Here is a 12,681-nt window from a genome sequence, read left to right on the forward strand (position 1 = left end):
CTGAAGGCAATGGCTTATGAGACTTGGACCAACCATGAAGAACAAGGATTTCTTTGTTTTTGTTTTGACAACTTGTATCTTTGTTGTGTTTGTGGCCATATTGTGCCCTATACTGTAGTCTCAGCGAGATCAAATTATGCCTGAACACACATATACATATCAGTGACTACAAACAACAATGAAAAGTTCAAAAAAAAAGAAAGAAAAAGCCAATATCTGTGTCTCACTGGGACGACAAGGAGCATACAGTATGTGACAAAATTCATATAAACAAGAACATTAAAAAGGCTCTCCTTCTAGTTATTTTTCTCTCTTATCTCCCTGTGTCCCTCTTGCGTCCCTCTCTCCATCTCCGTCTCTGCTCAGCATGTAATGATAGGTTCCTGCTCCGTGCGTGAGCTTAATTAGTGATAATTGCCGAGTGTAAACCCTGAGCCTGTGTTTAGTGTGATATCCAGCGGGTAGGTGGTCTCTTTGATGATGCTCCGTGAATAAAGCCAACTGGGACTGTAAAAAGTCCCTAGAGTCTCCCCCCTCTATGTCCCCCTGGTCTGCAGCCTCAGTCAGCGAGTGTGTGTATGTGCATGTGTGCATGTGTGCATGTGTGCATGTGTGCATGTGTGCATGTGTGTGTTTCAGTGGCATCAATTCAGTCGAAGCTAAGGTATGGCAAGGTTACGAGTCACAGAACTTAACTAGAGTATCAATCAACACGTCCAGCAAATACTCATCACACAAGTCTGCTATGTAGCTTATCTGTGTGGTCAAGAAAATTTGAACTTTTTACCAGGAATATTTGTCTTATTTCTAGTTAAAATGTCTCATTTTTAGTCAAAAAATCTCATTACACTTAAAACAAGAGTCATCACCAGAAAAATAACTTATTTGACCATTTTCACCTGTTTCAAGTAAATTTTCACTTGAAATAAGTAGAAAAATCTGCCAGTGGGACAAGATTTATCTTCTCATTACAAGCAAAACAATCTTGTTCCACTGGCAGATTTTTCCACTTATTTTAAGTGAAAATCTACTTGAAACAGGTGAAAATGGTTGTTTTTGAGTATTGTCTTAAATGTAATGAGATTTTCTTTGACTAAAAATTAGACATTTTAACTAGAAATAAGACAAATATTCTTGTTAAGATTTTGAGTTTTTGCAGTTTATAATAACTAGTGAAATCGATCATGTTGTTCTGATTTGCATTTGTAGTTATTCTATAATATAGAATAACTACATTTGTATTGATTCTTGTATTACTTAATACATATAGAATCTATATGTATTAAGTAATAGAATAATCAATACAAATAGACACAGAGTAATTCCATAAATGTATTTAAAAAACAAACATTTACATTTTCCCTTGAAGCAAAGGTGTGGCGGCTGCCATACCTTGCCATACCCAATTGACTCCCCTGGTGTGTTTCATTGCATCAACAACCGTCAACTAATGCACAAGCAGCGTGTACACTCAGGTAAGTCTGCAGACTCTATTACACACCTAACAGTTTTATTCCATGAAAATAATCATTTTTAACCATCACTTGGATGTGACTCGGCCTCTTTTGCCTCTTTAAATAATATAGATAAACTGTATGAAAAATGCAAACTATCCTGCTGCTATCTCACCGCTCGCCTTGCTGCTACTGTCCACCATTAACTACGCTCAAACACTTTGACCGTTTGGATTTATTACGTTGACAAGCAGCTCATGACGCTCAAACACAAAGTCTCATCCTACGACTTCGGAGCGTTTAGTTTGATCACACGAGGCAGAAATAATGAATTGCTTTTCTTTTGCACTCTATCATCTGGGCTGTTCCTCAAACCTTTGATCTTATATTTTTTTTTTCTTTTCTTTTCTTTTTTGGTTGGAAGACTGATTTATAGGATGTTGACTTTTAAAATACTCTACCATTTTAGGATCACACGTTGTGTTACAAGATTATCTATGAATTAATTCCCACAGATTTCACTGCCAGAAATCTTGTTTTGCTTCACAAAAAGTATCACAAATCTTTCTCAGCTGATATTATATTAATTTCAGACGTATTAATGACCATTTTTATATGTGAAATCTTGGTTTCTGTGTTCCTTCTCTTTTTGCTCACTTACCCTGGTTTCAACTAGTTTTTTTATTTCTTTTGTTTTTGCCTCTGTCTCATAAAGTACGCTTAAGTGTGTAAGTGTTCCTGCTGGGCTTCCCCTCTTTCTTCACCACCCAGCGTCCTGGCCTGAGACGTGGGAAGCTGGATGGTCGTATTATTATCAGCTCTAAGTCCACATGGGAGGACTTATTATGAGAAGACACCAACACTGCCTCAAAGATTCATGTTGGAGGCGGCTCAATCATGTTCCCCCTCTTTAATCAGTAAATCCAGTCCATAAACTCCTTCTTTAATCACAGAGGGGGGTTGTTAATCTCATGTAAGAAGGACTTTCTCGCTCATCGCGGCAGACGCTCTGTCTCACCGCTCGCCTAAGTAGTCTCCGATGACGGTCTTGTTGAGCCCCTCGCCTTTGTAGAGGAACTGGGCGATGTCTTCGGGAGTGTGCTGGAGAAGGTCGTTCTCAAGCAGGAACTGGATTCCCTGGAGAGGACATGCAGAAAAACGCTGTGACTGCTCATCTCGGTCTTGGACAGGTGATGTGAAATGACAGGATTTCACAGCTGAGAGTGGGTCGAGCACAGACAGTCATCTAGTTTCAAACTGCTGAGACACTGGAGGTCACAATGAAAGCACAAAGATAAAAAAGCAGAAATAACACACCTTTTTGGGATCCATGTTGAATTTCTTCCGGCCCATAGCAATCTGTTTGTTTCTCTGGGACGTTTTACTGGGACACAGACATAAATATGCCGTTTTAAATAAGGACCTTGCCTTTTATTTTAACATATTTCCTCAAAATATAAACATAACCATTATTTCTTAATGCTTAAATTTAATCTGTGAAACACTGTTACACACATACATAATCATATAAAATATGGTAATGTCTAATACATAAAAATGCATATAATATATAATCATGATCAAATCATCCTCATAATTACACAGGAAAAAAAACTTTTACAACTAAAAAGGAGACACACAAGGAGACGGGACCTGACGGGAGTATAACTTAGAAAGGCACTTTTAATGCTTCTTATTAACAACGGATGCAAAAATCTATCAGTACAAACAGTTATTTTAATTTTACTTCTCAATAAAGCCACATCCTGTGCTTATACATCAGCTTTGAGATTATCTTTCAAAACAAGAGGCAGCTTTGTAATCCATGTGTCTTTGACGTCTTTGGCAAACCATGCAAATCCTTAAACAAACTAACATGGAGACGTTGGACGCGATCATCTATGACCGAAGGTAAAAACCAAATAATTACTGTGAACTATGGGTACAGAAGTCACAGAGGTCATGTTATTTGTATTTTTTAAGTATTTTCATTACAGGGGGAGCATTTTCTTCAAATGGATGCATATACGGTAAGTTTCAGCCAAGAAAAAAAAACATCCACTTACATTTTTTTTCACTTCAGTAACATAACACCAACAACAAACTGTTCAAGTATTATAGAGTGCACAGCCAATTTATTTAAACTGATAAAAGAACAAATAGGATGCAGAAACCTCCAGACAGGAATAAAATTATCTATATAACTCTATAAAAGGTCTCGGTTCAACCCGGTGCAGTGCTCCCGCTGTCAATGAGACAAGACGAAAAGAAAAAAAATAACTCAAATTACAAAATAATGAACCAAGTATCTTGACTTACCTTTCCCCAACACATGTGAGTTGCTCGATCTCCGTCATGACCTCTGCTATCTCATACTTCAATCTCTGAGCAAAGACACAACATGTCACGGAAAGGTGGGGATAAGAATCACTCCTCTGCATTGGAAAATTCATAACTTTTTTATGGAAGAGCAAACTAGCTGTGCAAAGACGCAGACAGGCCATTTGCATTACAGACAGCATGCAAATAGACCCACAGAGCTGCAGTAGATGGGCCGTGCAGTTAAAAGGCAAACAATTATTACCACATGCGAAACTAAGTACATTTACTAAGTACATACTGATTTCTTTGTGCAGTTTCACAAAACTGTTTCCTGTTAGTGTACACAGTTGCATGCAAACAACTGTGACACCAGACATCAGGTTTAAGGTTAAAAAAAAAAAAATTATACTGTGCAAAAGTTTGAGCACCTGAAGAGATGACCTCATTTACCTCTGTCTCGGTTGTCAATTATTGTTTGGAAAGATTTGAAAGCTTTACAAATACTCCAGTTCAAAACTTTTCCCAAATAGTTAAGCACCTGCCAAGCACTGAAATGATTTTTAAAAAAGAAGAAAAAAAGACTTTCGTAGAATTTGGGGAAAAAAAGAATAAACCTTTCTTGTGTCCTCACCACAGATATTTGGCATCAGAAATTTGAACATAAGCATTTAAATATGAGTGGTGCATTGTATAAACCGTTCTTGTGGACTGAAAGAAGATAAAAATAGCCTTTTGAGCAAAATTAAGAAAATATGTTTAGAGGAGAAACAGAATTTGATGAAAAGCACACCTCTCAATCTACAGAGGTTATAGTAAATACAACTACAACTTAAAAACTGCCAAAGTTTAAAGGAAAACGTAGTCTGATTGCAAATATTTAAATAAATGTGTCAACTTCTAACCTTATTATTAATGTTTTTCACAATAATAGTAATTCTGACCAAACATTTACATGGAAACATGCAGCCAAGAAATACTGAACAGAGGCCAAACCAGCCTCTCATGTAAACACTCAAAGTCCCCTATGGGTACAGTCTGTGAGCACACACCTCAATATCATCCAGAAGCTCTCTCTTCCTCCGCCGGATGTTCGACAGCTCATCCCGCTCCTCCAGGGACAGATCCTCGGGAACTAAAAGAAATATGATGGAAACGAAACAAAGGAGACTTCAACTATCATTCAGTCACAACCCACATTTATATTTTCATCCAGCCTCTAATCAAGTGGAAAATGTTAAATAAGAAGAAAACAAAACTCAGAGCACCAGCAAAGTCTTCAATTCACTGCAGATTCAAGATATAGACATGTTCTGCTGCTTCTTCACCTTGTTCTGCTCTAAGAGCGTGTATCAAGAGTTGGTGTGTTCATCTTAATTAATGAAAGAAAGGGAGAAGGCGGAGGGTCTTAATTACTCCACTTGAAAGTGTTTTATCTCATCCTTCCTTCTTCATTTGGCTGAGGGGAAAATACTATTAATAAAACTAATCCAGATTAACTTTTCTTTCACTAAATTTGAATTTGGCAATTTAACGCCGCTCACAACCCTGATTCCCAAACCGTGGGCATCTTTCCGCTCTAGGCAAATATGAGAAGGAGGAGAGGATGACTGGCTTTTGTCTTTCTGTCCCAGTCTTGGTCTTTATACTCTCATTTTTTTACTTCTCCCCTTTTCATTTGCCCCAATGCACACTTTGCTTCTCCATCTTGTTGAATAAGAGCGCGTCTGTGCAATCTTGCTTCATCAAACCAGCTCAGAGGCAGAAAATGCAAAACTTCTCAACGGGAAAACATCTAATATCACACAGAGCTTTGTGTGTACGTGATGCAGAAGGAAGCAAAACTGACTTTTTCATTTTCTCTTGCAGCTGGGAATCTGTTCCAATTACAGTAAAACAAGGTCACTGGGCTCAAGAGGAAAGAGTAATCAGTTGAAGAAACGTGCTCGGCACTGCCAAGTGTTGTTCTAGACGGTATTACAAGAAACAAAAAAGGTGCTTCCTAAGCTCTTTGAAACACCATGAATGATGGGCATGTGGACGGATGTGAAGGATTTCCTTTGCTGGCCGTGTGTTTGATAGATAGAAAAGTGGGACATGAGATAGCAATGACTGACAGTATAAAAATAAAGATGTTAATTAGACTTGTGAACCTCCAGCTACTTCTCTGCAATTATGTAATATAACTGCAGGCACTTTTAATGTAGCTTTGAAGTCAATTGTCCTCTCAAAAATGTGCAAGGCTGCTTCACACTACTATTGTTGGTTAGTACTTCTGCCTCAAAGCAAAAGGATTCCTTGTTGTGCCTCCCATCTGCAGCCTTTCTGTGTGGGGTTTTAAGCTTTCTCCACCCCTGTGCTAGTTTTGTACTCTGACTGCCCCCCAGAGCACAAAAGCAGATATAATAAATTGTAAGAAAATTATAAATTGTCAGCAGATAGAAATGTGAAGGTACATGGTTGTTTGTTACTGGCCATGATGGCTTTGTCACCTGGCTAGGGTGTACAACCCCTCGCGCCCAAAAGCAAATTCATGTTTAAATATGTATAAATAAGTCCCATAGAGCTCCTCATGAGGCTGTTGATCTTTCAAAACCTACTCAGTTAATAAATCATGTTTTTAACCTTCAATGATGACCAAAATACGAAGAGAAGCCAAGTTTCCCCCCATTAGTCCTTTGTCCAATGGCGTTCCTCAGGGTTCAATGTTTGGTCCCCTTAAAGGAGCATGAGGCTCCTTTTAAGAAATGAGACTCTCTAGTGCCACCCTTCGCCACGACGGCTGTCGGGGGTACTGCAACCAACAGTGAAGCCGGCACGGGAGAACGGGGAGAACGCGCCTGCAGCGTTATTTGACGTCACATCCGCAGGACAGCGCGGGAAATTCGGAGTCCGAATTGCAGCACATTTTGCAGCACACAGCCTGTTCAAGGCAACGGAGAGATACACTAGAGGGCTCATTCTTTTTGGTTTGGAACGCTTCATCTGACATTATTACTAGAAAACTTCAAACGTATACAAATTTTTTTCATAAATCCTGCCTCAATCTTGCCTCATGCTCCTTTAAGTTCATCCTCTAATCCTTCCCCCCTCAGAAACATCATGTGTCCCCATCATCCCAACTTCCTCCTCAATACTGAACATTTGGCTCTACAGCACCCTCAGATACATCACCTCTGCAACACTCTCCACTTTAAAGAACTGAACCAGTTCAATTAGAAACAGCAAAACTGTTTAAATGTGACAATGAAAGAAAAAATCTAACATATTTATCACCATTCCCTGAATAAAATATCATATAGTTTCTACCTCTCCATTGCTAACTCCACTACATCTCCCTCTGCTCAATAGTCCCTCTTCAAACAACCTCTTATGTAACAAACCAAAGCACCACAACTCATTTTTTTCACCTATAAAATACACCCCTGTCTGCCTAAAATAACAATAAAACTGATCCAATTTTAACCATATTTTCTTAGTACCCTTATCTTTCCAGTAATTTAGCCAGGGGTAGATGGTGTGCAGGCAGCAAATAGCCCCTTGTTTTCCATTAGTCTAAGTCAACAATACAACATTACCTCATAGAGATATCCGAGTACTGCAACTGTGTGCATGATTACAATCTTGATTCATTACAAATCTAATGAAAAGAAGAGGGAGCCCACTTTAATAAGACTCTACCACCATTAAGAGCAAGGCATTCCCATTATCTTTCAATCCTGGTCTTTCTTATTGTATCTACTTTAATGTCTTTAAAACCACACATTTGATTACAGAGGAGGCTATAGGGTCCTAATAAACCAGTGGTTCTGTCCAAATGTATTTTTCTTCCACAGAGGTGGTCCTTCAATTACATTATTAACAAACTCCCTCCACATGACCCACTATGAATATCTCAGAAAATGAGTTTAGTGTCTTCAGCAAGCACAGCGGGAGTCATGATGGCAAAAGCTGGTCGCTGCCATTCCAGTGGCTCAAAGCAAACATGGCCACGCTTGGATGATAATCAAGTAAAATCAATTATGGTGTGACTCATGGAAACAGCAGACATTAGAGGGGTCAAATAGCTGCAGTCAGTAACAGAAATGTACTGTATCTAGATACTCTAAATGGTTTAAACCCCTTTTGCTCCAGTATTTTCCCCCCGATAAAACAAATCCCTCAAAATCTTCTTTTATGAGAAAATCCCTGGCTTCTTTCACACCCAGTACTGACAGTTTTCCCTGATCACCCACTGAAACCAGACGCTTAGATGGCATTTTACATTTTTTACAACGCCAGGTTTGATCGAATAGCAATTCGTTCTCAAGTAATTTTATGCTTAAACACACAAAATGGAGAAAAAAAGTGTACTGCCAAGCTATGAAATCATATTCTAGGTCCTCCCTACAGTCACTAATTAAACCAGTGGGAGTGAATGTCCCACACTTCCTGGCTGTTGTCCCACTCAGAGTGACTCATGTGGGTGTGAATTTATTTAAACTTACAACACTCTTCGCCTTTAAAAGGGGTTGAGCTTTAAAAAAAGAAATTACCCGACATGGCCCTGTAAGTCGCTGTGTGTCACATGCAAGAAAGCAAGGAAGGTCAAGGAAACTTCTTTAGGATCCAGACTCTAATCTGAACCCTGATGTCCTCAATCCCTCTTGGACAAAGAGATGTTCTGCATTTAAGTCCAGGTCATACACACAGACGTACGAGCGTGTGGCCGGACCCCCACATGACCAGCTGGAACTAATCCCACACACTACCCCTCCCCCCGTGTGCTCTAAACCCCAACACAAGTCCATCAGAGCGGAAGTGTGATGTACAACTGCATGTATACAGATGTTCCCACTGACTAGCAGCTGCACGACTTTAACCTACTTTGTCTTCCTCTGTGATGTTGGATGAAATAACGAGAGTCTTTATGGCAGGAGATAATCTGCTGCAGCTATCGGCAGAGCTGCTGTGCAGGAATGATGGGATGTCAGGGCAGGAAAAGGCCAGCGTGAGGTGAATGAGGTTGTCTGCAGGCATGCAAGTTAAGCTTGTTGTTTCATTCAAGTTAATACCAACAACAACACTGTTCATACAGTATGCATGCATTATCAAAGCACACCGTGTTGCAGATTTAGTACAAATGCAGCGGCAGCTGTTGCCTTTGTGTGAAGAGCACTAACATGGCCTCTGGTTTTTAACCACCTCTGGGGGTCACCAGCAGAATCTGGGGCTCAGGGGGCTGATTGCTCGGTTAATCTGCACTTTTTTTTCAAAAGGGACCTCCTGCAGCGAGTACATTTATGTGAATGTGTGGTTGCATAGGAGGTGGTCTGCACACGATGTCCCCCTCATATCACACATCTGCTTAACATCAGCCCCAATGTCAACATTTGACTCGATGAATCTGGGGGCTTTCTTGGCCCTTACGCTGGCGGCCAAAGTAACTACAATCTCCTGATTTGATCCGTCTGAGAATGAATGAGACGGATGCTGTTTCTTCTGGCATCGAGGCAGGATGAGGGGCTTTCGCAGGCTGAGTATGATCCAAGTAGCTCAGCGTTCACTCACGGCAGCAAGATCATCATGCACTATTAAACAGAGTTTGGAAAAAGATTGTGAAATGAATTTATCATTCTGTCACATTTCTCATAGCTCCATCCAAGAATCTGTTAAAGCAGATTAATTCTGGCATTCAACAACTTCAGTATCTCTTTACTATCAGCAACAGTCATTTTGCACCAATAGAAGAAAGCCAAATAGAGTAAAATGTGACATGATGATTTTAGTTAAGATATGACATCATTCAGGGGCATTTAGTAACGTTTTTTTGGGGAAAACAGAGTCTTTTTTTCTTTAAAGGCTTGTTTCAAGAAAATTACTTACTTTTTTTCCACTGGCTAGACTATTTTGCATGTTTTAAGAATTTAGTCATAAAAATTTTGCTTACCCCATTGGCATTGTTGGTTTTGCTTAAAATAAGACAATTTGACTAGATTTAGGAATATAAGGCTAAGGCTTATTTCTAAAGGGGCTGTTTTTACAGTGTATTACTTTAGAGCAACCTCTAAACAGCTTGACAGTCCTACCAAACAAGTAGTAAACACCACATCATATAAACACTATGTAGTGCCATGCACACCACTAACTATAATTACTATGATAATCATGTTAGCGTCAACACTGCTGCATCCAGCCTCCAACATGGGCCTTCATGATCTGCTGCTACTGCTGCACGTTTTGCAGGGAAATAAAAAAAAAAGGAAACTACACACAAGTGTAACTCTCTAAATGAGTCATCTTTTGAGGATAGATTTTACTCTTATTTCATAAGTAAATGTCAGTTTGATGATTTCCTGGCATTCGTCAAAAGGATATCAGTAAAGAACACAATATTCAGGGATGCTACCAGTGTCAAAGACTGCTTGGTCTTTGATGTTGGTGAATGACGAATCGTTTCTTTCGTTTAGAAAAATTTTGTTACATGTATTAGTATTTTAACTGGCTTTCTGTTGTATCATTAACTAAAAAATGAAAGGGATCCCAGCAGTGTCGTTCTTACACCAGCTGTGGACTCAGAACATCCACTTGAATTGGAATAATAATCCTTTTATAGTTGAAGCTTTTGGTGGATAATGTCAGTTTGTGTTAAGTGTCAGTATATAATAGTGACAGGTTGAACTAAGGTGGTAAACATGGCCAACATATGTGATAAACAGCATTTCTGCACCTAAATACAGTCTAACAAAGCTGCTAGAATGGCCGAAGCCTCATAAGTTTTGTTATTGTTTATTGTACTATCATATTCTTTATCAGTGTTTTTATCTTTAAATTCAACCCTCAAAGCAATTTTGGATACAATGCCAGTCACATAAAAATAAGATGGAAAAAAACCTTAATATGAAAATACATTTTAGAGGCAACACATGTTTGATAAGATTACTTCCTGTGAGATATTGTTTCCTCTGCGTCTCAGGTGACATGAGGCAGAATGAGTGTATTTCTTATCTGATACGAGGACGTTCACGTCCATTATTGTGATAGATATCTGGTCTGCAAGCGACATAGAAATCCAACAATGGATGAGGACACATTTTCAGTGATGCTGAATATGTGCAGACACCAGGAGAAACACAGAGGGTCAACCTGGATGACAGGGACAGACTTCTAAGTCCTCGGCGAGCATTCGTTTTCAACGGGATCTCTGCTTAGATATCCAGCATGTTGCTGTGTAGGTCCCAAACACAGACTTTGTGAGATTGCCCTGATCGTATTGATAATCTTTTATTGCAAAAATCCCCTCCGAAACCACCCAGAGCATGAAAAATAACACACACTGCCTTGGCACTGGCTCAGAGATCAGTGCAGCTTTTATCGATGGATCATTTCAAATATCAACATATTCAGTTGCAACCTGCTGGATCAAAAACGTTCTTCTGCTCTCTTCCACCTCCAATTGAAACAAAAAGTCAAAATAAGCTTCATCATCAAAAGAAAGTAAAGAAATCCAGTTAGAAAAGGCCAAGACTTGTTAATTAAGTCATTCGTGTGAATGGTGGGGTGGGGTGTTTCTGTTTTGTCACTGTCAGGACTATGATCTCAAAAGCCTTTCAAATATGTTTTCATTTAACTTCATCTGCCTCACATAACTGCTTTACAACCCGAAAGCACGTAACGGAGGTTGGAAAGCAACCCATCTGTGAGTTAAGGTGAAAGTCAGCACGGTGTTTTCCATTTCTGCAAAGGCAGAAGCCAAGAAAAACACGTCGCCCCTGCAGCCTCTGATCACCTCCCTCCACTTCTTTTTAGCCGGACCCCGTCTGCTCTTTGACTGTCGTCTCCCCACTGATCCGAGGCATGGGTTACTCGAAAACAGCAAATCTATGCGTCTGTCTGCGCTCCCCAAACTCCGGCTTTTTTAATTTACCAAGCTCTTTTGGTGTCTGTTGTCTTTCTTTTGTACTTCAGGACCAACCCCTCCTCCTTACAGCTTGAAGTAATAATTCTGGCGAGCTATTTACAACAGCAGACATGTTACCCCCGTACAAACGGCTACAATGTGTTGTCTACCACACACACACATGCACACACTACCATGGAGATGGGAACAAGAAGAGAAGCCTCCACTGTCTCTCGTCTAATCAACTCCATATGCAGTCTCCTTTCCCGACACATAAATAGTGCCGTTTGTTCCAAGCCTCAACTCACGCCCTACACATGACCATCACCGTGTTTGTGTACTCGTCTGGTTACATGTGGCTTCTTTTTTTTATTTTAATTTATTTTCCAATGTTGCACCACAAAACCCACATTCTTGGCAGTGAAATTAAACGTCTGTTCTTTAAAGTCGCCCTTTAAGCTTTTCAACAACACAACTTGCTTACTGAGTCAACCAGTGAGGTTGTAAAGAGCACTTTTTAGCACATTGAGCGCCTCTACTTTGACACACATAAGAGACACATTTGCTTGAACCAGAGCAGGCTTTTATTTCAGACCACTGGGGCACCGGAGGGAATTTAGGTGGAGTGAATTAAATTCAGTCTTGGGTTTTTATACCAAAGGTGAGATTCTTACTGAAAGCCAGTTGAGTGAAAGAGATGCAAGATTCAACTGGAATTCACACAAAAGTTTGTTTCAGGGCTGCAGAGGCACCGAGGAGCAATGGTGGGTTTGGTATCAGTATGCAGACAAGTTATATGTTCTTAAAAGCCATTTACCCTTTGTAAAATTACATTTGACTAAATTGTTTTATGAGCCTTTTGTCAGGCTGTTTCACTTGGTTTTAAACCATCTCATGGGTTTAGCTTAATAATAAGAAAGATAATTAATTCCAATCTTGAAGGCCAAACAAGAACGTAAATGTTTTCTACTATTCAAATGTCTGGATATTATTACCATTAAACTGCGGCTCATTTTTCCTTCCATATCA

The 12,681-nt window shown here is 39.6% G+C and overlaps 1 protein-coding gene across 1 annotated transcript in view; it reads right to left on the reverse strand.

Annotated features, from left to right (window-relative positions):
• Positions 1-12,681, reverse strand: part of LOC133419068 (cytohesin-3-like) — a 38,347-nt gene that overhangs the window by 18,056 nt on the left and 7,610 nt on the right. The window contains exons 2-5 of the mRNA XM_061708085.1: positions 4,826-4,908; positions 3,774-3,838; positions 2,772-2,838; positions 2,473-2,591 (exon numbers count right to left, since the gene is read on the reverse strand). Of these exons, the coding sequence (XP_061564069.1) occupies positions 2,473-2,591; positions 2,772-2,838; positions 3,774-3,838; positions 4,826-4,908 (334 nt within the window). The remainder of the gene's footprint in view (positions 1-2,472; positions 2,592-2,771; positions 2,839-3,773; positions 3,839-4,825; positions 4,909-12,681) is intronic.

The sequence above is a fragment of the Cololabis saira genome, chromosome 19 (genome assembly GCF_033807715.1).
Source record: "Cololabis saira isolate AMF1-May2022 chromosome 19, fColSai1.1, whole genome shotgun sequence".
NCBI lineage: Eukaryota > Metazoa > Chordata > Actinopteri > Beloniformes > Belonidae > Cololabis > Cololabis saira.